Raw genomic sequence first — 21393 nt, 5'->3', positions numbered from 1 at the left:
ACTTTGGGAGGCCGAGACGGGCGGATCACGAGGTCAGGAGATCGAGATCATCCTGGCGAACATGGTGAAACCCCGTCTCTACTAAAAAATACAAAAAAACTAGCCGGGCGAGGTGGCGGGCGCCTGTAGTCCCAGCTACTCGGGAGGCTGAGGCAGGAGAATGGCGTAAACCCGGGAGGCGGAGCTTGCAGTGAGCTGAGATCCGGCCACTGCACTCCAGCCTGGGCGACAGAGCCAGACTCCATCTCAAAAAAAAAAAAAAAAAAAAAGGCCAGGTGCAGTGGCTCACGCCTGTAATCTCAGCACTCTGAGAGGCCAAGGCGGGTGGATCACCTGACATCAGGAGTTCGAGACCAGCCTCGCCAACATGGTGAAACCCTGTCTCTACTAAAAATACCAAAAATTAGCTGGGCGTGGTGGCAGGCGCCTATAATCTCAGCTACTTGGGAGGCTGAGGCAGAAGAATCGCTTGAACCCAGGAGGTGGAAATTGCAGTGAGCCAAGATCATGCCATTGCACTCCAGCCTGGGCAACAAAAAAAAAATCTGTCTCAAAAAAAAAAAAAAAAAAAAAAAGCATTTTTCTCCATGCAATTTTACCACACACACAAGTAGTTGTGTGTATGTATATATTTGTAGGTTTATAAATGTATGTATCTGTGTATGTATGTATTTAAACACAGGAAAAGGATGGCCACGTTTGTTAGTTTTTTTTTTTGAGACGGAGTCTCGCTCTATCGCCCAGGCTGGAGCACAGTGGCGCGATCTTGGCTCACTGCAAGCTCTGCCTCCTGGGTTCACGCCATTCTCCTGCCTCAGCCTCCCGAGTAGCTGGGACTACAGGCGCCCGCCACCGCGCCCGGCTAGTTTTTTGTATTTTTAGTAGAGACGGGGTTTCACCGTGTTAGCCAGGATGGTCTGACTCTCCTGACCTCATGATCTGTCTGCCTCTGCCTTCCAAAGTGCTGGGATTACAGGCATGGCACCACACCTGGCCAAGGATGGCTACATGTTAACACTTTAGTTGGTGGACTGGCCTGAGGCCCAAGGAGTCCCAGGGTAAGGGGGCGGGGAGAGGTTCTTTGGAATTCAAGGTGGCGGCTATCTGCCAAGTGGAACAGATTTCACAACCGACAAGACGATAGACGCGCGGTGTAGCCTACTGAAACCTCTCAACCTCAGGAGATCCTCCTGGGCTGCCCCCTCCCCCCTTTTTTTTGAGACGGAGTCTTGCTCTGTCACTCAGGCTGGAGTGCAGTGGCGCGATCTTGGCTCACTGCAATCTGCCTCCCGGGTTCAAGTGATTCTTCTGCCTCAGCCTCCCAAGTAGCTGGGATTACAGGCGTCCGCCACCACACCCGGCTAATTTTTGTATTTTCAGTAGAGACAGGGTTTCACTATATTGGCCAGGCTGGTCTTGAACTCCTGACTTCGTGATCCATCTGCCTTGGCCTCCCAAAGTGCTGGGATTACAGGCGTGAGCCACCGCGCCCAGTCCACCATCCCCTTATTTAACTGCGACACCCCCACATCACTCTTCTCCACCCAATTTATCATTCACCGTAGCATGTTTCACCATCAATATCAGATGACACTATAGAATGTCACCATACTCTATATTTTGCTCATCTGTTTTATTGCCTTCTCCCCCAACTCGAATGAGAACTCCATAAAAGCAGGATTCTGTCTTATTTATTTATTTATTTATTTATTTATTTATTTTGAGACGGAGTCTCACTCTGTCGCCCAGGCTGGAGTGCAGCGGCGCCATCTCGGCTCACTGCAAGCTCCGCCTCCCGGGTTCATGCCATTCTCCTGCCTCAGCCTCCTGAGTAGCTGGGACTACAGCCCCCCCGCTACCACACCCGGGTTTTTTTTTGTTTGTTTTTTTGTTTTTTTTAGTAGAAACAGGGTTTCACCGTGTTAGCCAGGATGGTCGCGATCTCCTGACCTCATGATCTGCCCGCCTCGGCCTCCCAAAGTGTTGGGATTACAGGCGTGAGCCACTGTGCCTTGCCTGTCTTAATTTTTTCAATAGAGATGGGATCTCCCTATGTTGCCCAGGCTGGTCTCCAACTCCTGGGCTCAAGCGATCCTCCTGCCTCAGCCTCCCAAAGTGCTGGGATTAAAGCCGTGAGCCCCCGGCGCCAGGAGTGATTCCATCTGTTGATCTCTGCTGTGTTCTCCATGCTAAAGAGGGCCAGGCCCTTACCGGATGCCCCATAAATATATGGTGAATGAATGAAGAACAATATCAGAAGCTAACACTCAGACCTCGCCATGGGCCAGGACATAAAAGAGTTAATTTAGGCCGGGCGCGGTGGCTCAAGTCTGTAATCCTAGCACTTTGAGAGGCCGAGACAGGTGGATCACGAGGTCAGGAGATCAAGACCATCCTGGGTAACACTGTGAAACCCCGTCTCTACTAAAAATACAAAAAATTGGCCGGGCGCGGTGGCTCAAGCCTGTAATCCCAGCACTTTGGGAGGCCGAGACGGGCGGATCACGAGGTCAGGAGATCGAGACCATCCTGGCTAACAGGGTGAAACCCCGTCTCTACTAAAAAATACAAAAAGCTAGCCAGGCGAGGTGGCGGGCGCCTGTAGTCTCAGCTACTCGGGAGGCCGAGGCAGGAGAATGGCGTGAACCCGGGAGGCGGAGCTTGCAGTGAGCTGAGATCCGGCCACTGCACTCCAGTCTGGGAGACAGAGCGAGACTCCGTCTCAAAAAAAAAAAAAGAAAAAATTAGCTGGGCGCGGTGGCAGGCGCCTGTAGTCCCAGCTACACGGGAGGCTGAGGCAAGAGAATGGCGTGAACCCGGGGGGCGGAGCTTGCAGTGAGTGGAGATCACGCCACTGCACTCCAGCCTGGGCGACAGAGCGAAACTCCGTCTCCAAAAAAAAAGGCTATCCTGTGAGGGAGGTGCTGTCAACACCAATGTTTTCCACAAAGGGAAACTGCAACTCCAAGAGAGGTGCTTGCCCAAGATGACACAGCTACTAAGCCGTGGAGTCAGGATTCAAACTCAGTCCTGACCCCACAGGTGTTCAAGACCCCAGTTCACACACAGGGGATGTGATGAGGGGGAGGCCCTGTATGGAGACAGTGCAAGAGTTCTAGAACCAGGAACTCTGGGACAGACATGGGTGCTGGTTACACATTGGGCATGGGCATTCTAGAACAGGGACAAAGGGCAGGAGTTTGGGCCAGGTGCAGTGGCTCATGCCTATAATCCCAGCACTTTGGGAGGCAGATCACTGAGGTCAGGAGTTCGAGACCAGCCTGGCCAACATGGTGAAACTCTGTCTCTACTAAAAACACAAAAATTAGCTGGCATCACGGTGCACACCTGTAGTCTCAGCTACTCAGGAGGCTGAGGCAGGAAAATCGCTTGAATCCAGGAGGTGGAGGCTTCAGTGAGCTGAGATCGTGCCACTGCACTCCAGCCTGGGAGACAGAGCACGACTCCGTCTCAAAAAAAAAAAAAAAAAAAAAAAAAAAAGCTGGAGATGATCCCAGCACTTTGGGAGGCCGAGGTGGGCAGATCACCTGAGGTCAGGAGTTCAAGACAAGCCTGGCCAACATGGTGAAACCCCTTCTCTACTAAAAGTACAAAAATTAGCTGGGCATGGTGACGGGCACCTGCAATCCCATCTACCCCGGGGGGCTGAGGCAGGAGAATCGCTTGAACCCAAGAGGCAGAGGTTGCAGTGAGCTGGGAGAGATTGTGCCACTGCACTCCAGCCTGGGTGACACAGCGAGACTTTGTTTCAGAAAAAAACAGGCTGGGCACAGTGGCTCACACCTGTAATCCCAGCACTTTGGAGGCCGAGGCAGGTGGATCACCTGAGGTCAGGAGTTCAAGACCAGCCTGGCCAACACTTTGGGAGGCCGAGGTGGGTGGATCACAAGATCGCGAGTTCAAGACCTGCCTGGCAGGCCGGGCGCGGTGGCTCAAGCCTGTAATCCCAGTACTTTGGGAGGCCGAGACGGGCGGATCACGAGGTCAGGAGATCGAGACCATCCTGGCTAACACGGTGAAACCCTGTCTCTACTACAAAATACAAAAAAACTAGCCGGGCGAGGTGGCGGGCGCCTGTAGTCCCAGCTACTCGGGAGGCTGAGGCCGGAGAATGGCGTGAACCCGGGAGGCGGAGCTTGCAGTGAGCTGAGATCCGGCCACTGCACTCCAGCCTGGGCGACAGAGCGAGACTCCGCCTCAAAAAAAAAAAAAAAAAAAAAAAGACCTGCCTGGCCAACATGGTGAAACCCCATCTCTACTAAAAATACAAAAATTAGCTGGGCGTGGTGGTGGGTGCCTGTAATCCCAGCTACTCATGAGGCTGAGGCAGGGAACTGTTTGAACCCAGGAGGTGGAGGTTGCAGTGAGCCAAGATTGTGCCACTGCACTCCAGCCTGGGTGACAGAGTGAGACTCTGTCTCAACAACAACAACAACAACAACAAAAGAAGCTTGAGATGAAAGGGAGAAATGAGAATTTCACCATAAGGTAAGGATATGGAGTTCTAGTAACTGAAAGTGGGTAGTTTTTGGGGGGCCCAGTTCCCCTCTTGGGTGAAAGAAGTGAACAGAAGTTCACAGCAGGTGAGGCTGTGGATCCCGGAAGTGAGCCAGGGAGAAATAACTAAAGGGGTCCCGGGAGCAGACATCGAAATTCCCGGAAAAAGTGGTGATAGGCTCCCAGAAACGGACCAACTGAAATGCCGGAAGTGAGCCTCAGACATCCAGGAAACAGAATCCTGGATCTCCGGAAGGAAACCAACCAGCAGCACGCCTCACCCAGAAACGTGAGAGATGCCTTTTCCAGGAGCGCAGGCCAGAGAGGTAGATCTCCTGCAGCACAGGGGCACTGAGTTCCACTTCAGCCCCGTCCGAGGTCAGCGAGGTTCGGAAGCCCACGGCCTGGTGCGCTTCAGCCATGTCACGCTGGAGCCCTGGGAGTGGGGCAGAGTCACTCTTCAGGGCCCCAGCCCCTCCTCCCTCAGACTCAGGAGTCCAGGCTCCCAGCCTCTCCTCCTTCATACCCAGGAGTGCAGGCCCCAGTCCCTCCTCCCTCAGATCCAGGAGTCCAGGCCCAGCCCTTCCTCCCTCAGATCCAGGAGTCCAGGCCCCCAGCCCCTCCTCCCTCAGACCCAGAAGCCCAGGCCCCAGCCCCTCCTCCCTCAGACCAGGGATCCCACGCCTCCAGCTGCCTCTTTGCGCTGACCCAGGACTAGCTCATCCTTCTCTAAGCACCTGAGGGGTCTTGCGGGTCCTGGTTTGTAGACCCGGAGGTTTTGAGGGAAGGACGTCAATTCGGGGCCTCTGGGAACGCGTAGAGAGGCCAGAGGGATAGCTCGCGTTAACCCCTTTACCTGCTCTGCCAAGAACATGGTGCGGGGGCAGTGCCCTCCCCCCTAATACAGGACTCTGAAGATTCGGGGGTAGGTGGAGGAGGGAAACTGGTCCAGGCTGAGTTGCGGGGTCTTGAGAAAAACATTAGTTTTAGACCCATATGAAACAAACACCTATTAGATATTGACGCTGTCTACCCCATTTCCGCTTCTCATGCCAAGGCAAGGGGGGTGGTGTCTATAAATTCATCTGCTCTGAGGTGGCCCAGCGTCCCCTCCCCCTGCCCGGGCTGGAGAGGATGGGGAAGGAAGCACCCACTGCGCATGCCTCGCAGCCTGGGATGCTGAGACTGTGAGCGGAGGCGAGCGTCGAGGACAAGTGATGGAGAGGCTTGCACGCCCAACCCTAGACACAGGACTCCAGCCCCCTCAGGAGCCCGAGCCCCTGGGGTCCAATACTTACCACGTTGAATCAGGGGTCCGCTGATCGGATCCTGGGGTCCAAACCCGAGTCCACCCCCGCCCCCGGATTTTGAGCGCCGGCCCCAAATCTCTCGCTTGCGTATGTCCAATCCCAGTGCAAGGAGTCCACCACCGGGTCGACGGGCCTTTGGAGTCCTGCCCACTCCCAGATCACCGTCACCCAGAAACCCCGATTCCTGTCTCTAGTGTCCCTAGCCGGGTATTCAGGTCCCGGGTTTTATCCCCGCCTCCTTCCAATCCCCGCGTTCTATCCCCGCCCCCTTAGAGCCACGGCGTCCAATCCCCTCCATCCGTTCGATCCCCAGTCCTCTGTCTCCTTTTACCCGGCCAGATTCTCCACCATTTGGCCGCTCGCATTCTGCGCAGCTGTGCGGAACTCGGGTTTCTGGGCTCCTCACTCGGCGCATTGTCTCTTAATCTCCTGTCTCTTCGAGGAACAAGGCTCACCTGGGAGGCCACAGCCCACCCCTAAGTGCATTGTAACGTCAGGCGCGTAGGGTGCCGGGGCAAATCTCAGCTCTTTCACGCCAGGGAGGGAGGAGGGGTGTTTGGCGGTAAGGAGGGCCCACCAAAACCACCCACGGAAGGTGCATGGATTGAGTTGGCAAGAAGGAGGCGCTACAGCGGGTTGGATTCAAGGTAGACAGTGGGACTTCCGTGAGGGAGAAGCAGCATGGATAACGGAGAAGGGTGTATTAGAGACCCAGCCCCGACTGAGAGGTCGAAATAGGTACAGGGAAGCAGAGACTGAAACACGGAACTCTCGTTTATTCGGCTTTGGGCGTCAGTGTTCTCTTCCTCCAGCCTGGTCCCTTGTGCTCCTGGGTCCAACCTAGTCACAGCCCGGGGAGGGACTGGGGAAGGCGGTTTCAGGGGCTGGAGTTAGGGGAGAAGACACGTGGGGTAGAAGCTCCAATATACGGATAGGCAAACTGAAGCCGAGGAGGGGACGAGCCGTGCCAGAGGTCACCCAGCGAGCTGGGCACTGCGCTGGCCCCCTCGCTGCAGGCCGGAGTCCTGGGAACCGAGCCGGGCTTCCGCCTCGCGCCACCGGCGGCGCCCATAGCTGTAGGGGTCCTGGGGCTCGCGGCTGGCCTTCCCTGAGGGCTCCTTGGTGGAGGCAGAGCGAATCCATTGTATGATCTCCGCCAGGCGGTGGGTCCGGCATACGCCCAGGTAACAGACGTGCCCGCGGTGCTGGGGGACCTGGTGCTGGCCTCGCCTGGAGAGGGAGCGTGGGAGAAAACCGGGTTCAAACCGAATTGAGAAATGGGGCGTGATGGAGGTGGGCACCCAAGCACTCCAAGACCAGCGGGGAGCGCTTACAGATCACCCGGCCGTTCCGCGGCCGGGAGGGGGCGCGCGCCCTTTACGGTCCCCTTCCCGCCCCTGCTGCCACCGAGGTTTCTCACCTGGCTGCAGTATCCGGGTCCCCTGGGCGGAGAAGGCGAGGAGCAACAGCAGGATGAGGATGTGGGCAGGGCGGGTCAGGATCCGTGGCCTGGAGTTGCAGCCACACGACCCCATTCCGGCGCCGGGCTGATCGCCTCTGGGTGCGGCTCTGGAGCCAGGAGCCAGGGCCAGTCCCCACTTCCCAGGCGGGAAACACTGTGGCCAAAGGTCTATGGGAAAAGGCTGCACCACACCAGAGGGGCAGGATTCGAACCCGGGTCCCAGCTTCACGCACCGCGGCTCCAGAGCCCTCACTGGGGGTGCAGGTCACACCATCGCTGTCTATCCCCCTGGGAGGTCTGTGGAGACTCACCCACCTTAAAGGATGGGGAAATGGGGCGGGGCCGATGACACCCACAGGTAGAGCTAAGCATCGGGATTCCACGAAAAGGGGTGGAGGCAGGGAAGCGCTGGCTCCGGTTGTAGATGTGACCTCACCCTCACCCCGTAGTCGTCGGGAAGCTGTTTAGAGACCCTGGAACCTCGGAGGGCCAGGCATGCAGGACGAGTGCGCATGCGGCCCCCTGGAGGGTGTGGAGCAAGGGAGACCACAAACACACTAAGAAGCGCCCCTCCCTTAGAAAACAAGGCCAAGGTGGCCGGGCGCGGTGGCTCAAGCTTGTAATCCCAGCACTTTGGGAGGCCGAGACGGGCGGATCACGAGGTCGGGAGATCGAGACCATCCTGGCTAACACGGTGAAACCCCGTCTCTACTAAAAAATACAAAATAAACTAGCCGGGCGAGGTGGCGGGCGCCTGTAGTCCCAGCTACTCAGGAGGCTGAGGCAGGAGAATGGCGTAAACCCGGGAGGTGGAGCTTGCAGTGAGCTGAGATCCGGCCACAGCACTCCAGCCTGGGCGACAGAGCGAGACTCCGTCTCAAAAAAAAAAAAAAAAAAAAAAGAAAACAAGGCCAAGGTGTCAGGCACCGGCCAGTGAGGGCTCCAGACGCACTGAAGCAGGTGTAGCCAGGGCTGTGTCAATGTGGAGGTCCAGTGCACAGTGTTGTGGGGACCCAGGACCCCATGGCCAGGCTCTGAGGGTGGAAGGGTGGGTGCAGACTCCATGGCTGCAGCAGAGGCAGAGGGGCCTCGTCTTCGCCTCTGTAAGATGGGTAGGCCCTGCCACCTTTGAGCTGCAACTCCCACTGACCTCCATGGAGGGCAAGTCCCCAGCCCTAAGCCCCAAGCCATGCTAGGGGAGGAAGCAGGGCCACACCCCCACAAGAAATTCTATCCTCCCCAACATACACCCCCAACCCACTCAGTGTCCCCGGCTGCAGAGGGCTGGGCACAGTTGGGCCTTGGAGGGACCCAAACAGGAAAAAACAGCCAGAGAGGTACAATGTGAGTGTTGGGGGAAGGTGGGGAGACTGTTCTGGGAAACTTGAGGGCTGGCTGTGCTGGAACGCCAACCCCATCCCCCACCAGGCAGGAGGACACAGGGGTACCGCAGAGGGGAGGGGCGCAGACCCAGGAGGGGATGAAGAGTGGGACAAAGACCCTGAGAGACAGCTGTGGAGGGGAGGGAGCCTGATAAGGAACTAAGGAAGGGGAGCCAGAGGCCTAGCGACAGGGGAGGGGAGATGCAGATCCACAGAATGGCAGCCACCAGCAGGCTCCAAGGCCGGTCCCCCCACTGCTCAGGCTGGCACCTCAGCACCTGCAAAGGGAACCCCAAACCTCCTTTGCCCCCAGGAAATGGAACCAGACCCCAGCTGAGGATTTATTGGCGTAAATGCAACCATATAAAAACATAAGTTATGAAAAACACAGTCACGATGTGCCCTCCCCATCCCCCCAGCCCAGGCCCCTAAAACCTCCTTCTGTGGGAAGAAGGGAGAGGAAGGGGGAGCCCCGAAACCGCCTAGGAACGCTCAGCCCCTGGGCCCGTGCAGGGCGGGAGAGCCGGGCCTCAGCGCATCCGGTAGTCAGTGGAGCAGGACAGCTCGCACAGCTGGCCCTTGAAGTCCAGGTCGATGGTGAAGTCCAGGTCCCGCTGTGGGGAGAGGGCGGGCATGAGGGCGGAACCCACCAGGAGGTGGTGGCAGGGGGGTGCAGGCAGGCCATGCGCTGGACTCCAGCTTCCTGTCCATCTCCACACTGCAGACCCCAACTGCTGGTCCCACCCTAGCAGCTGCCCTGACTCTGTCAAGGGACAGCGCCACGTGGACCCCCTCAAGCCCACTAGGTTCACTCAGGAGCAGAGCCTGGCTGCTATCCCTTGCCCTTGGATTTCTCCATCAAGACGTTCCCCATCAGCAACGCAGCGATTGCTTCTTTCATAAAACAGAAACCCTCTCCCAAGCCCGCTTCTGCTCAGGCAAACGTTCCAGGGAAACGCAGCGGCCCAGCCTCTGTCTCCACTTCTCCTCCCAGGCTTCCTGAAGACCCCCCACACCCTCCAGCACATGAAGACGGGATCAAGTTGCCAACAGCCCCGAGGACTCCTCCTCCCTCGCCAGTATCTGTTTCCCAGCTAGCGCCATGGCCCCAGGGGCTACAGGAGTCTTTGCAGGGGGTGGTCCTGTGGTTGTAGGACGTTTACCAGCCCCTGGCCCCTACATACCAGATGCCAGGAGCACCCCTTCTCCAGAGTGACAACCACAAATGTTTCCACAGATGGTGACGAACGTCCTCTGTCGGGGGTGGGAGGCACTGAAACTGCCCAGCTGACAACTGCTGCTGTCACGGGCTCGAGGGCGTCCCGGGGCCCACATTCCATGACTGCCCTGAGTGCCACCCACCCTCGCACCCATGGGCCGGGACCCACTCTTCCAGCCCACACCACTCCCGGTGACTCCAGGCTCCCAGCCTTCCATCCTCCTGCCTGCTCAAACCCGCCACACTGGACCTCTCTGCCCAGACCCTCTCTCCCAGAAGCCCCCCAGCTCCCCTGGAAACCCCCTGATCTCAGGTGATGGCAGCTCCTACCAGGTGCTCAGGAGGAAAAAGGGGGAGTGGAAAACAAAAAGCTGCCTTTCTCCTCCTCTCATGCCTCCCACCTGGGCTAGCAAACCCTGTGCGCTCTACCGGGGCCGCCTCTTGCCCTGGAGCTCACCCATGCCAACACCTGTCTGCCCTGCAGACAGAGGTGACAGAGGTCACCTCCCACTGGCATCACCATGTCACTGATCCCCTTGTGTAGACTGGAAGCACCAGGAGGACAGGGCTTTGGCCTGGGTCCCCAGGCCCATCTTCCAGTAAATGCTAAGAAATCTGCTGTGTAGACAGGCGTGGGGCTGAGGGGCTCAGGGACCCGGGAACAGGCAGAGGCACTCGCCCCCACTAGCTGCCCCCATCCGCCCCAGCTACCCCCATCCCCTACGCTGCCACCATTCCCCCCCACCACTGCCCCTATCCATGCTCCCCACCCCGGCTGCTACCCTCCTGCCCAGCTGCCCAGAGCCTCACGTTGTTCTTGGCATTGGGCCGCATGCCGATGGTGCCGAAGATCTCCTCGCCCGTCTTCACGGTCAGGTAGTCCTCCATGTAGAACACTGTCTGCTTCCAGTGCGTGTACGGGGACTCAGGGCCTGGGGGCGCAGGCGGGTCAGCTGGCCTTGGCCTGCTGCCCCGGCCCCAGTCTTGTGTTCCCTCTGTTGGAATGCCCACCCCCCTGACAGCTGACGGGACTGCTGTCCGTGAGTCACCTCCCTGTCACTCAGCTTTGGAGACAGGGACCGTGTCAGGCTTTTGTGGATGAGGAAACTGAGGCACTGCACACTCAGGTCACTTGCCCAAGGCCACGTGACTGCTACATGGCAGAGCTCACGCTGGAACACACATGTCCCCATGGCTCCCTCTGCCCGTTTCTGTCACCCCCTCCACTATGTGGGTGCCCCTCGGCCCTGGCTCAGGAACAGCCCCCAGCCCTGCGGGCCCCGCCTCACTGGTGGAGAAGCCCGTCCTCTTGTGGCAACGCGTGAACTCGATGTTGAAGTAGGCCACCAGGGCGTGCACGTAGTCATTCCGCTTCACTTGCAGGCAGAATGGGGAGGTGAACGTCAGGTCTTCCACCTTGACGGTGTAGATGTCCACCTCCTGCAGGACAGGAGAGGGTGAGCTCCGGGATGTGTCCCCACCTCGCTTCATCCCCTCCTCCCTCCCTCAAGCTCCCAGAGGGCCTGTGACCTCACTGTCCCCTTCCCGCTGGCACTCCCTTACTGGCACCCAGCCTCAGCTCCTCATTCACTCCTCATCCTGCCTGTCCGGCTCCCAATAAACCGCCTCAGTTTGAGCCCAGATTCTTTGCTCCCTTCTCTCCCGCACCCAAACCTGGCGCCGCCACCCTAACTCTGTCCAGAGCCCACCCCGCCCCGACCCCACCTGGCCAGACCTCCTGGAATGCAGGCACCCTGCTCCCCGCTCTCCGCGCTCCCCGCTCTCCGCGCTCCCCCCTCTCCGCGCTCCCCCCTCTCCGCGCTCTCCGGGCTGCGATCCCCCTCTCCGCGCTCCCCACTCTCCGCGCTCTCCGGGCCACGCTCCCCCTCTCCACGCTCCCCCCTCTCCGCGCTCCCCCCTCTCCCCAACCCTTCACAAGTCCACCAGCATGATGGCTTCAAACGGCAATCCAAACACCAACCGAAAACCCTGCACCAGTTCCGCTGGTTCTCAGGAGGGTGGCCTGGGTGGGGTCCCTGCCCCTCCAGTCTCCTCTCCATTCCCACTCAACAGCTTCCTCCTCCCCACAGGAACCCCTGGCCAACCACCCAGCTTCACCCGGCTCATACATCCCAGCTCAACAAATACTCGTTGCCGTATTTTTTTTTTTTAAAACAGGGTCGGCCGGGCGCGGTGGCTCAAGCCTGTAATCCCAGCACTTTGGGAGGCCGAGATGGGCGGATCACAAGGTCAGGAGATCGAGACCATCCTGGCTAACACAGTGAAACCCCATCTCTACTAAAAAATGCAAAAAAAAAACCAAAAAACACTAGCCGGGCGGGTTGGCGGGCGCCGGGCGCCTGTAGTCCCAGCTACTCGGGAGGCTGAGGTAGGAGAATGGCGTAAACCCGGGAGGCGGAGCTTGCAGTGAGCTGAGATCCGGCCACTGCACCCCAGCCTGGGCGACAGAGCAAGACTCCGTCTCAAAAAAAAAAAGAAAAAATAAATAAATAAATAAACAGGGTCTCAGAAGTTAAAAAAAGTTAAAAACAAAACAAAACACTGTCACCAAGGCTGGAGTGCAGGGATGTGATCACAGCTCACTGCAGCCTTGAACTCCCAGGCCCAAGAGATCCTCCTGCCTCAGCCTCCTGAGTAGCTGCAACCACAGGCACATCTCAGATCCCAGCCTGGCCCCCTGCTCTTCTGCAGCGTGTGCACCCGCTCATCGCCCCGGGTCCTGCCTTCCCATGTACGGGCTGTGGGCTTTAGCTACCAGCTGCGGGTGTGTCCTCTGCCGGACACCAAGTGCCAAGCGTGGTTCTCACACGGCAGCGCTCACAAAGATGTTTAAAGGATGAAATGTCTTTCCTGGGCCTCTAGCACCACCTCTGGCTGGCAGGTCAGGCTCTGAGACCTCAGGCCAACACTCTGGGCCCCAAAGTCCCATGCCAGGGCCAGGTGATGGCCTCTCTTTGGTTTCAACCCAGGGGGCAACTGGCCATGCCCACCCCCTTGCCTCACCTTTATGAGGCAGGCGTTGGTGACCAGCTGTTTGGGGTCCACCACATCCACTAGGGGCTCCTTGATGGCCACATCTTTGATGCAAGACATGTCGAAGCCATACACGTTCTCCCACCCTGGGGAGGCAGGCAGGGAGGGGGTGAGCCCGCGGCAGCCCACCCGGGGCCCCGCCCACCCGCTCCCGGACCACGCTCACAGTGGATCTTGTAGTCTTTGTACTGCCGGTCCTCGATGGCCGTCACATACAGCGTGGCCCGGTCTGGGAAGATGAGGCCATCGGGTGCCTGCAGAGGGGCAGGGCGAGGCATGAAGGGTGGGGCCTGGCAACGCTGCCCTGACTCTTGCCCCCGAGATGTGACCTTCTGCCCTGGTCTGAGCCACCCTCATGTCGCAGCAACACTCACCCCTCACCCCCGGTCTATTTCCCACACGGCCGCCAGAGGGCACCCAGGGGCACCTCCGTCAGCTCCTGTCCCTCGAGGTTCTGGGGATCCTCAGACCCTCCCTGGCTGCTCTGAGAGGAAAAGCAAAGTCGCGCGGGGTCCCATAAGGCCCCACAAAATCTGCACATGCCCTGTCACCCCTTACCTCCACTGCTCCTCCTGCTGCCTTTCTAGACCCTCCTTCCACACGGGCCTCCCTGCTGCTCCACACGCAGCAAGGGAACACCTGCCCTGGCCACCCCTCCACATCTTCATCCAGCTCTCGGTCACCTCACCTCTCCCGGGGAGGCCTGCTGGGGCCGGAGCACCTGGTCTAGTGCCCTGCTACAGTTTTCCTGTTCCTACAAACCCCCCCACATCGCACCATCTCCCACCAGGGTCTGTCACACCTGGTTCAGGCTGTGGCCTTCTAACACCTTGCAGCCACACCCCCATAGTAAGTCCCGTCTGTGGGAAAAATTGAGTGCTTTTGGCCCCCAGCCCACGCGAGCTGCACCCGTCCGCTGGGGCCTCACCAGCCACTTGTCCCGGGCGTAGAGCACGGTGTTGAGCATGGACTCGTAGAAGAGGCAGTAGCCCATCCACTCACTGATGATGATGTCCACCTTCTCCACCGGGAGCTCTACCTCCTCCACCTTCCCCTTGATGATGGTCACCACTGCGGGTGGACAAGGGCGGCCACGTCAGCCCCCAGGAGGCTTGCCCCTCACCTCCCCTCCCCTGGGGGCCACAGCCTGGGGACCCCACTCAGTTCAGAGAACTCGGTGAGCAGAAGCCATGAACCCTCTTAACTGTTTTTAAAATTCATACATGGCTCTGGACATTTTTGAGGCAGGAGCAGAAATTTTATGTGAACTGGGTATCAGTCAATGTAATGACTTTTTTTTTTTAGTTTTTTTTGAGACGGAGTCTCGCTCTGTTGCCCAGGCTGGAGTGCAGTGGCGCGATCTCGGCTCACTGCAAGCTCTGCCTCCCAGGTTCACACCATTCTCCTGCCTCAGCCTCCCCAGTAGCTGGGACTACAGGGGCCCGCCACCACGCCCGGCTCATTTTTTTGTATTTTTAGTAGAGACGGGGTTTCACCATGTTAGCCAGGGTGGTCTCCATCTCCTGACCTCGTGATCCGCCCACCTTGGCCTCCCAAAGTGCTGGGATTACAGGCGTGAGCCACCGTGCCCAGTCACGATTTTGTTTTTAACTGGGCAGGCTTGATATAATAAGTAAGAGCATGGTCACGTTCTCAAAACAGCCTTATCTATTAGATAAGACACATGCAAACGCATTTACCAGGAAAATTACATCACAGTGGGAATTTGCTTCAAATGGACTTGGACGTTCATTATAATAATCTCTTTTAAAAAATTCCCCAATCTCAGCACTTTGGGAGGCCAAGGTGGGCAGATCACCTGAGGTGAGTTCAAGACCAGCCTGGCCAACATGGTGAAACCACGTCTCAACTAAAAAAATACAAAAAAAAAAAAAAAATTTCACGCCTGTAATCCCAGCACTTTGGGAGGCTGAGGCAGGCGGATCATGAGGTCAGAAGATCGAGGCCATCCTGACTAACACGGTGAAACCCCGTCTCTACTAAAAATACAAAAAAATTAGTCAGGCATGGTGGCGGGCACCTGTAGTCCCAGCTACTCGGGAGGCTGAGGCAGGAGAATGGTGTGAACCCGGGAGGCGAAGCTTGCAGTGAGCCGAGATCGCGCCACTGCACTCCAGCCTGGGTGACAGAGCGAGAATCCGTCTCAAAAAAAAAAAAAAAAAAGCTGGGATGTACCTACAATGGTGGTCACGGAAAAGAGTGGATGCCGCAACATCCTGGAATGTGTTAAACGACATGACAAGCAGGTGTTTAAGAAGCCAAGGGCAAGAAGCTTGTATGAAATGCTACCGGCGTGAAAATTATGCACGTGAATGTCAACACATTTACATATATATGTGTTTGTAGGTCCAGACGTCTCTAGAAGTTAGTGTTGGTTAAACTGGGAGGAGGGCAGCTGGGAAACAGGGCAGGCTTCTCACTGTGAGAACAGTGGCCAACCACGTGACTCCATTACTCATTCAAGAAACTAGAGAGTGCTTCTTGCCCTAATTTTAAGACGGAGGTGCTAAGCTTGTGATTTTGACACTCAGATTCTCAGGTGGCCGGCAGCCCAGAAGACCATGGGTGGGGAGCCGCTGAATCTGTGGCCATTCGTAGACCCCACTGCTCTTCAGAGGGCCCTGGGGAAGCGGCACATCACCCCCTCCACTCCCACAAACCCATCCTCTTTCTGGGCTCACCGTGGTCTAACTTGTTGGCTTTGACGATCTTCACCGCATAATCAGAGATACTGGAACACTCGATCTGAGGGCCCAGGAAGAAGGGAGAGTGAGACCTATCCCCCGTCCCCATCCCCTCTGTCCCATCCCCGAGCCCTGATGGGCCCCCTCCATTCCCCAGGCCTGGCCCTGCCTGGAAGCCCCGGAGACTCACCCCAATGACCTTGCGGGCCCCGGCCTTGGCGGCGAACATGCAGAGGATGCCGGTGCCCGAGCCGACGTCCAGCACCACCTTGTCCTTGAAGAGGTGCCGGTTGTGAAACATGGAGTTGCGGTACGTGAGGGTGCGCACCTCGTCCTTCAACATCTCCTGAGGAAGGAACGGCACAGAGACGCCGTGAGGGGCCCCACATTCCCCGCTGAAGAACAGTGTGTCCTGAGAGCTCGGAGGGCCGGAACTCGGTCCTCTTGCTTCCTTCCATGCACCTCAGTTTCCCTTTTTTATTTATTCAGTTATTTATTTTTATTTTATGTTATTTTATTTTTTGAGACGGAATCTCACTCTGTTGCCCAGGCTGGAGTGCAGTGGGGCAATCTCAGCTCACTGCAACCTCTGCCTCCTGGGTTTGAGCGATTCTCCTGCCTCAGCCTCCCGAGTAGTTTCGATTACAGGCACACACCGCCATGCCTGGCTAATTTTTGTATTTTTCACAGAGATGGGATTTCACCACATTGCCCAGGCTGGTCTTGAACTCCTGACCTCAGGTGATCCACCTACCTCGGCCCCCTGAAGTGCTGTGATTACAGGCGTGAGCCACCGTGCCCAGCCAGTTTCCCTTTTTAAAAAATCAGATAACTAAACTCCCATCTTGGCCAGACTTCACCACTGCCACCTAAGAACCAGCGAACCCTTGGCTTTTACAAGTCCTCAGGCTGAGGGCAGAGGCTCATGCCTGTAATCCCAGCACCTCAGGATGCCAAAGCTGGAGGATCACTTGAGCCCAAGAGTTTGAGACCAGCCTGGGCAACAAGGCAAGACTATCTCTAAAGAAAAATAAGAAAATCAGCTGGGAGTGGTGGCGCACGCCTGTGGTGCCAGCTACTCCGAAAGCGGAAGTGGGGGGAACACCTGAGCTGGGGAGGTCGAGGCTGCGGTGAGCCACGATTGTACCAATGCGCTCTAACCTGGGCGACAGAGCGAGACCCTGTCTCTAAAAATGAAAAATGGCAATTTTATGCATATTTTGGCATAATTTTATGAAAAAGGCCTCAGGGGGAAAAGAAAATTCCTTAGAATGCCACTCCTGCTTCGTTCTGGGATTTCAGTGTCTTCAGTCAGATCTCAAGGGTGCAGAAGCTGTCAGGCCGGGAACAGCCAGGTGCAGTCCCACCGCCAGTCACTAGAGGGCGGCAGAGACCGTGGGCCCTGACCGACCTCTGCCTAAGGCCCCAAGCACGCATGCGCGCTCCTACCCCAGCCATCGGTGAGAGGCCCCTGCAGAGATTCAGGCTAACCTCGGTCTCCAAGGCAACGACTTGGCGAGGCGACCCTAAGGGGTGCGCAGCAGAGGGGCAGAGGGGTGGCCTGCTGCCAGGGGAAGCAGTGCGCATGCGTGGGAAAACAGGTTCCACCCCTTCCCCAACATTTAACCCCTTTAAGATTGGGGCCTTGGGGGCTGTCCCCACTGACCTCGTGGATGCCAAAGTGGGCGTAGGAGTCAAAGTAGTAATCTTTGGATGTCATGTCCTCAGCATTGGGCTTCTCGCTGCTTTCCGCCTGGCCACAGGACACCTGGGAGGGGGCCGATGGGATCATGGGTCAGATCTGGCGGCTCCCCACAGTCTCTTAAACCTCCAGGTCCCTACTTTTCCCTGAACAGTAGTATAGAACCCCCCAAAATCATACCATTACAACCCTACAGCCCCCGCCTGCCATCTTGCCCCCCAAGAACCCCAAAACCTAACAACCCCATTTTCCACTTCCAAGACCCCCACAGAGCACCATCCAGGGGAGCACCCCGATACCTCAGCCATGCCTACCATCTCTCCAGTCTCTCTGCCCCCGTCTCTAGCTCAGCCCACAGCTGGGGAGGGGAGGGGAAGGAAAATGGGGGCAGACACAGGGAAGGGCAAAGGGGGGTTGGAGGTGGAGTTAAGGAAGTAGCCGAGATACTGGGGGAGGCCAGCGGGGGCTGTGAACCTGGAGGGGTTGCTACTAAGTGTTTGGGGTCCTGGAGTAAACTGGTTTGAAGCAAGAGGGGTATGGTTAGACCTCAAGAAAGGGCCAGATGTGTGGCAAAATATATTGATGTGGAGGTCGGGGTGGGAAGGGGTCTCACAAAAGGATATTTACTTCTTCAAGAGGCGGCTGGAGGCTCATCCCATTAGCCAAGGTGGCTACAAAATTCTAGGAGAGAGTAACAGGGAGAAAGGATTAGCTACTGGGAGTGGCTGTGGGAGGGCTGGGCGCGGCGGGGACCTGGGCTCTGGTGGGGGGGGAGGGGGGGCGGGGGTGGGTTTCCAGCAATTCTCCTTCTTGGCAGGGAGTGGTGGCAAAGAGGGCAAGTAATGAGGTGGGGTGTTTAAGAAAGGGATGGGAAAAGTGAGGGGAGAAGAAAGGGGGTCTCCTATCCCAGCTGTGGCTGGAGAGATGGTGGCCTGCCCCCATGTTGCCCCTCTCTGGCCAGGCAGCTGACCACACACCTCCCCCATCCAGGCCAGGGGAACTGGCACCCACCACCGCCAGCTGTCGCTCCCTCTCATCACCTAATCTCCCCCAGATTAGGTGACACTTCCTGACACACACACCCCTATCCCAGGGTGCCATGAATAGCAGGAGGGAACGAGGCTGGCAGGGTATGCCCACAGGGCATCTGCCACCTCTGCAAACCAGTCTCATGTCTGAGAGGATTCCAGAATAGAGGTGTGGCACACGGGCACTTCCCCAGAGCTAGTACCCCAGCCCCCAGCTCCTGCCTTGGACTCAGGAGCCCCAAACAAAACCAGCTGGAACCAACCCGCTCCCTTATGACCCTCTGCCCACGAAGGTAGGGTCCCATGGAGGATGGGCAGCTCCTGGACCCTCTTAAGAATGAGTGGGCTCCAGAAAGTGGCTTGGGGGCACGGTGGCTCACACCTGTAATCCCAGCAGTTTAGGAGGCAGAGGCGGGTGGGTCACCTTAGGTCAGGAGTTTGAGACCAGCCTGACCAACATGGTGAATCCCCATCTCTACTAAAAATACAAAAATTAGCTGGGCCTGGTGGTGGGTGCCTGTAATCCCAGCTATTCAAGAGGCTGAGGCAGGAGAATCGCTTGAACCCAGGAAGCGGAGGTTGCAATGAGCCGAGATCAAGCCATTGCACTCCAGCCTGGGTGACAAATTAAGACTCCGTCTCAAAAAAAAAAAAAAAAAAAAAAAAAAAAAGTAGCTTGGGGAGTCAGCCCATCGCCCCCATTTCAGACACCCATCCCAGGCCCTGAAGACTTCCAGGTGCGGCCAAGCCTGAGGCCTCCTCTGGGAAAGTTATTTCCTCCGCCCACAGAGCCCCAGGTGCAGGAGACAGCCAAGAGGGTGCGAAGTCATTACAGTGACCCCTGGGAGCTGCATCCTGACAGCTTACAGCTGACCTGCCCCCCCAGTCAATGCCATGGGTTAAGGGGTGGAAGGACAGAGGCCCCATCAGATTACATCTCTTCCAGATGTGACCACTCCAAGAAGGGCCACGTCACAGGCCATGACCTACTAGGCTCCAAACAACCTCCCCCCAGCTCTCCCAAGCCAGCGGGGATGCCTATAAGAAAGGTGCTGCGGGGGTTTCCCGCTGGGGCCCATTTATCACCACCGCTGAAAACTACCGCCAGACAACCCCAGCCCGAGGGCTTGAAACGCAAGACTGAAACCTCCCCCACATGGCTGCACGAGAACCAAACCTCACTTGAAACCATTTCAGGCACCCACCCTCAGGACCCCGGGGCTCAGGACCCCTACACAGGGCTTCAGAAAGGGGGAGGTCATCTCCCGCCCTCACAAAGGCCCAGGAGAGATAAAGCGCTCCAGCAGAGGGTAAAGCTCTCAGCCTACGTATTTCCCACAACTCCTTCCCAGCGGACGTACCCTCCTCCCGCCGCCCGCCAGGAAGAAATCCGACGGGAGGTGGGCTTCAGGACACGCCCCATGAAAAAGATGTCCCTCCCACACACCCAGAAATGGCCACAAGGGGGTGCACGGCGCCTATTAGTGGGAAAATCTCCATCTAGATGCCCCACCACCACCCAGAGGGAGGTCACAGGGGCATGCCCCATCCCCCAACACCTAAAGCCCTGGGTGAGGGGGAGAACTCTAGGAGGGGAAATGGGGTCAAGGGGGCCCCATTCTTGGTTTTCCTCCAGTCCCTAATCCAGAACGCACAAATCCAGGGCCGATATCCCAATAGATGCCCCTGGAGCTCGGAAGGAGGTTGTAAAAGGCACTGCTCCTCCCAAAAGACTCTCTACATCGTGGAGGGCCCCAGGTCGATCCCACCGCACGACGTGTGCCCGGGTCCCTGGGTAGGAGGGCTGGGGGCCTCAGGAGGGTCGGACCCCCTCCCCGCCCCCCCGGGCGCCCCTCCCCGGCCGGGGGCGGGGCCTTTGTCCCGCACGTGGAGCCCGCCGGGCCACCGGACTCGGCACACCCCCTCCCCACCCACCGCGCCGCGGCCACGTGGGGGCCTGGCCGGAAGCGCCCCCAGCCCTCCTCCACGTGGGAGGGGGGATAAGACCCTCCGCTAGGCCGGATGCCGAAGGCTCTTGGAAGCTAGGGAGCCGTCACCTCAAACGATATCCCCGGATGTGGAGCGTGCGGCGCCCCCGTGTGCGGCGGGGGACCTCCAACCCCATGTCGCCAACTTAGAGCCCTTTCCCCACCACAGAGGCGTGAAACATCGACCCAAAGCCGCCCCCCGCCCACGGCGGCGCTCCAAGCGCTCACCTCCATGATGCAGTTCGCGGCCTCGGCTGCCGCCATCTTCACCCGCAACTACTCCTCCTCCAGCCGCCAAGACCCCCCCTTTCTCCTCACTCCCCCGGGACCGCCTTATACCAGAGGGTCCACGGCCCGCCTACCGCGACCCCGCTGGAAGATTTCATTGGCAATGGAGGCAGCCCGTCTGAGAATACCGTCTGATAATTGGCTGGAGAATACGTCCATCATAGGTCAGGGGTTTGCCAACACTGGCGTCCAGAATCCCGCCCCCTCAAGTCGACCCGAGATGGGGAAAACTGCCCGTCTATTGCAAGAAGCGCGACTGGTGATTGGGCAAAATCCACGAGGAATGCCCGCCCCTTTACCCCCAGCACCGCCTCAAAGCTTCCCGGGGAGCCCCGCGCTAAAGGGGCGTCTTGAAACAACTGTCCATCACCAAAACGACCCGCCTCTTAATCGCTGCCATTGGTTTATCCGGAAGTGACGTCACGCGGCCTTTCACCCTCGCCAAGCGGCCGGTCTCAAGGAGAACACGACAATTGGCCCACGGGTGGGGAAGAAGGCGGGGCTTCAGGCACCAACGATTGGCTCAAAGGAACGATCACGCCTAGTCCACTCGGTGGATCCTCCCAACCCGGGGGAAGTCTCGAGGAAAAAGGGAGCTTGTGCTCATTACCTGGGAGAAAAACTGAATCAGTGAGAGGCCCAGAGAGAGGAATGGCATCGCTGGGGTCCCCAAGCAAGTGAGGAATAGGAGTCCGCAGTCAACACATTAAATCCCTAGCCTTTGACATAATCATTCA

The 21393-nt window shown here is 57.8% G+C and overlaps 3 protein-coding genes and 1 pseudogene across 7 annotated transcripts in view; all 4 read right to left on the bottom strand.

Moving 5' to 3' along the window:
* The window catches only part of CPT1C (carnitine palmitoyltransferase 1C), a 20477-nt gene extending 14436 nt beyond the window's left edge, over nucleotides 1–6041 (bottom strand). The window contains exons 1-3 of the mRNA XM_025365873.1: nucleotides 5817–6041; nucleotides 4800–4954; nucleotides 4600–4715 (exon numbers count right to left, since the gene is read on the bottom strand). Coding sequence (XP_025221658.1) covers nucleotides 4600–4715; nucleotides 4800–4940 — 257 coding nt within the window. The 5' untranslated portion in view covers nucleotides 4941–4954; nucleotides 5817–6041. The remainder of the gene's footprint in view (nucleotides 1–4599; nucleotides 4716–4799; nucleotides 4955–5816) is intronic.
* Nucleotides 6042–6581: 540 nt separating this feature from the next.
* Nucleotides 6582–7511, bottom strand: LOC112612903. Its single transcript, XM_025367892.1, has 2 exons — nucleotides 7249–7511; nucleotides 6582–7058 (listed from the first exon to the last, which is right to left on the bottom strand). Exons 1-2 carry the CDS (start codon nucleotides 7361–7363, stop codon nucleotides 6706–6708), a joined length of 468 nt encoding a protein of 155 aa, XP_025223677.1. The 5' UTR covers nucleotides 7364–7511; the 3' UTR covers nucleotides 6582–6705.
* Nucleotides 7512–8551: 1040 nt separating this feature from the next.
* Nucleotides 8552–9108, bottom strand: LOC112612902 (annotated as a pseudogene). The gene has a single exon (XR_003116897.1). The product of XR_003116897.1 is annotated as an uncharacterized LOC112612902 (transcript).
* Nucleotides 9001–20761, bottom strand: PRMT1 (protein arginine methyltransferase 1). Of its 4 annotated transcripts, XM_025367887.1 has the most exons (12): nucleotides 20597–20761; nucleotides 17976–18033; nucleotides 17652–17765; nucleotides 17317–17418; nucleotides 15841–15996; nucleotides 15648–15711; nucleotides 13874–14016; nucleotides 13112–13199; nucleotides 12916–13031; nucleotides 11181–11331; nucleotides 10702–10823; nucleotides 9001–9286 (listed from the first exon to the last, which is right to left on the bottom strand). In XM_025367887.1, the coding sequence occupies exons 3-12, from the start codon at nucleotides 17667–17669 to the stop codon at nucleotides 9203–9205; spliced, it is 1044 nt and encodes a 347-aa protein (XP_025223672.1). In that variant the 5' UTR covers nucleotides 17670–17765; nucleotides 17976–18033; nucleotides 20597–20761; the 3' UTR covers nucleotides 9001–9202. The 4 variants fall into 4 exon arrangements, with proteins under 4 accessions (XP_025223672.1, XP_025223670.1, XP_025223671.1 ...); XM_025367885.1 differs by lacking the exon at nucleotides 17652–17765 and having other exon boundaries at nucleotides 17980–18033; XM_025367886.1 differs by lacking the exons at nucleotides 17652–17765; nucleotides 17976–18033.
* Between the last annotated feature and the right edge of the window lie 632 nt (nucleotides 20762–21393).

Source organism: Theropithecus gelada, chromosome 19 (genome assembly GCF_003255815.1).
Source record: "Theropithecus gelada isolate Dixy chromosome 19, Tgel_1.0, whole genome shotgun sequence".
In the NCBI taxonomy this organism is placed as follows: domain Eukaryota; kingdom Metazoa; phylum Chordata; class Mammalia; order Primates; family Cercopithecidae; genus Theropithecus; species Theropithecus gelada.
The sequence above is the reverse complement of the archived record's forward strand: the minus strand, read 5'-3'. Positions and strand labels throughout refer to the sequence as shown.

Bases quoted from the DNA above. Each gene is read 5' to 3' on its own strand.
- LOC112612903 (XM_025367892.1), bottom strand. From the start codon at position 7,363: ATGGGGTCGTGTGGCTGCAACTCCAGGCCACGGATCCTGACCCGCCCT. The intron at 7,059-7,248 runs GTGAGAAACCTC...CTCCCTCTCCAG, and splicing joins GACCCGGATACTGCAGCCAG to GCGAGGCCAGCACCAGGTCC.
- PRMT1 (XM_025367885.1), bottom strand. From the start codon at position 20,632: ATGGCGGCAGCCGAGGCCGCGAACTGCATCATGGAG. The intron at 17,419-17,979 runs GTAAATATCCTT...GCCCCCTCCCAG, and splicing joins TCCAGCCGCCTCTTGAAGAA to GTGTCCTGTGGCCAGGCGGA. The intron at 11,332-12,915 runs GTGAGGCAAGGG...CCTGTCCTGCAG, and splicing joins CCAACGCCTGCCTCATAAAG to GAGGTGGACATCTACACCGT.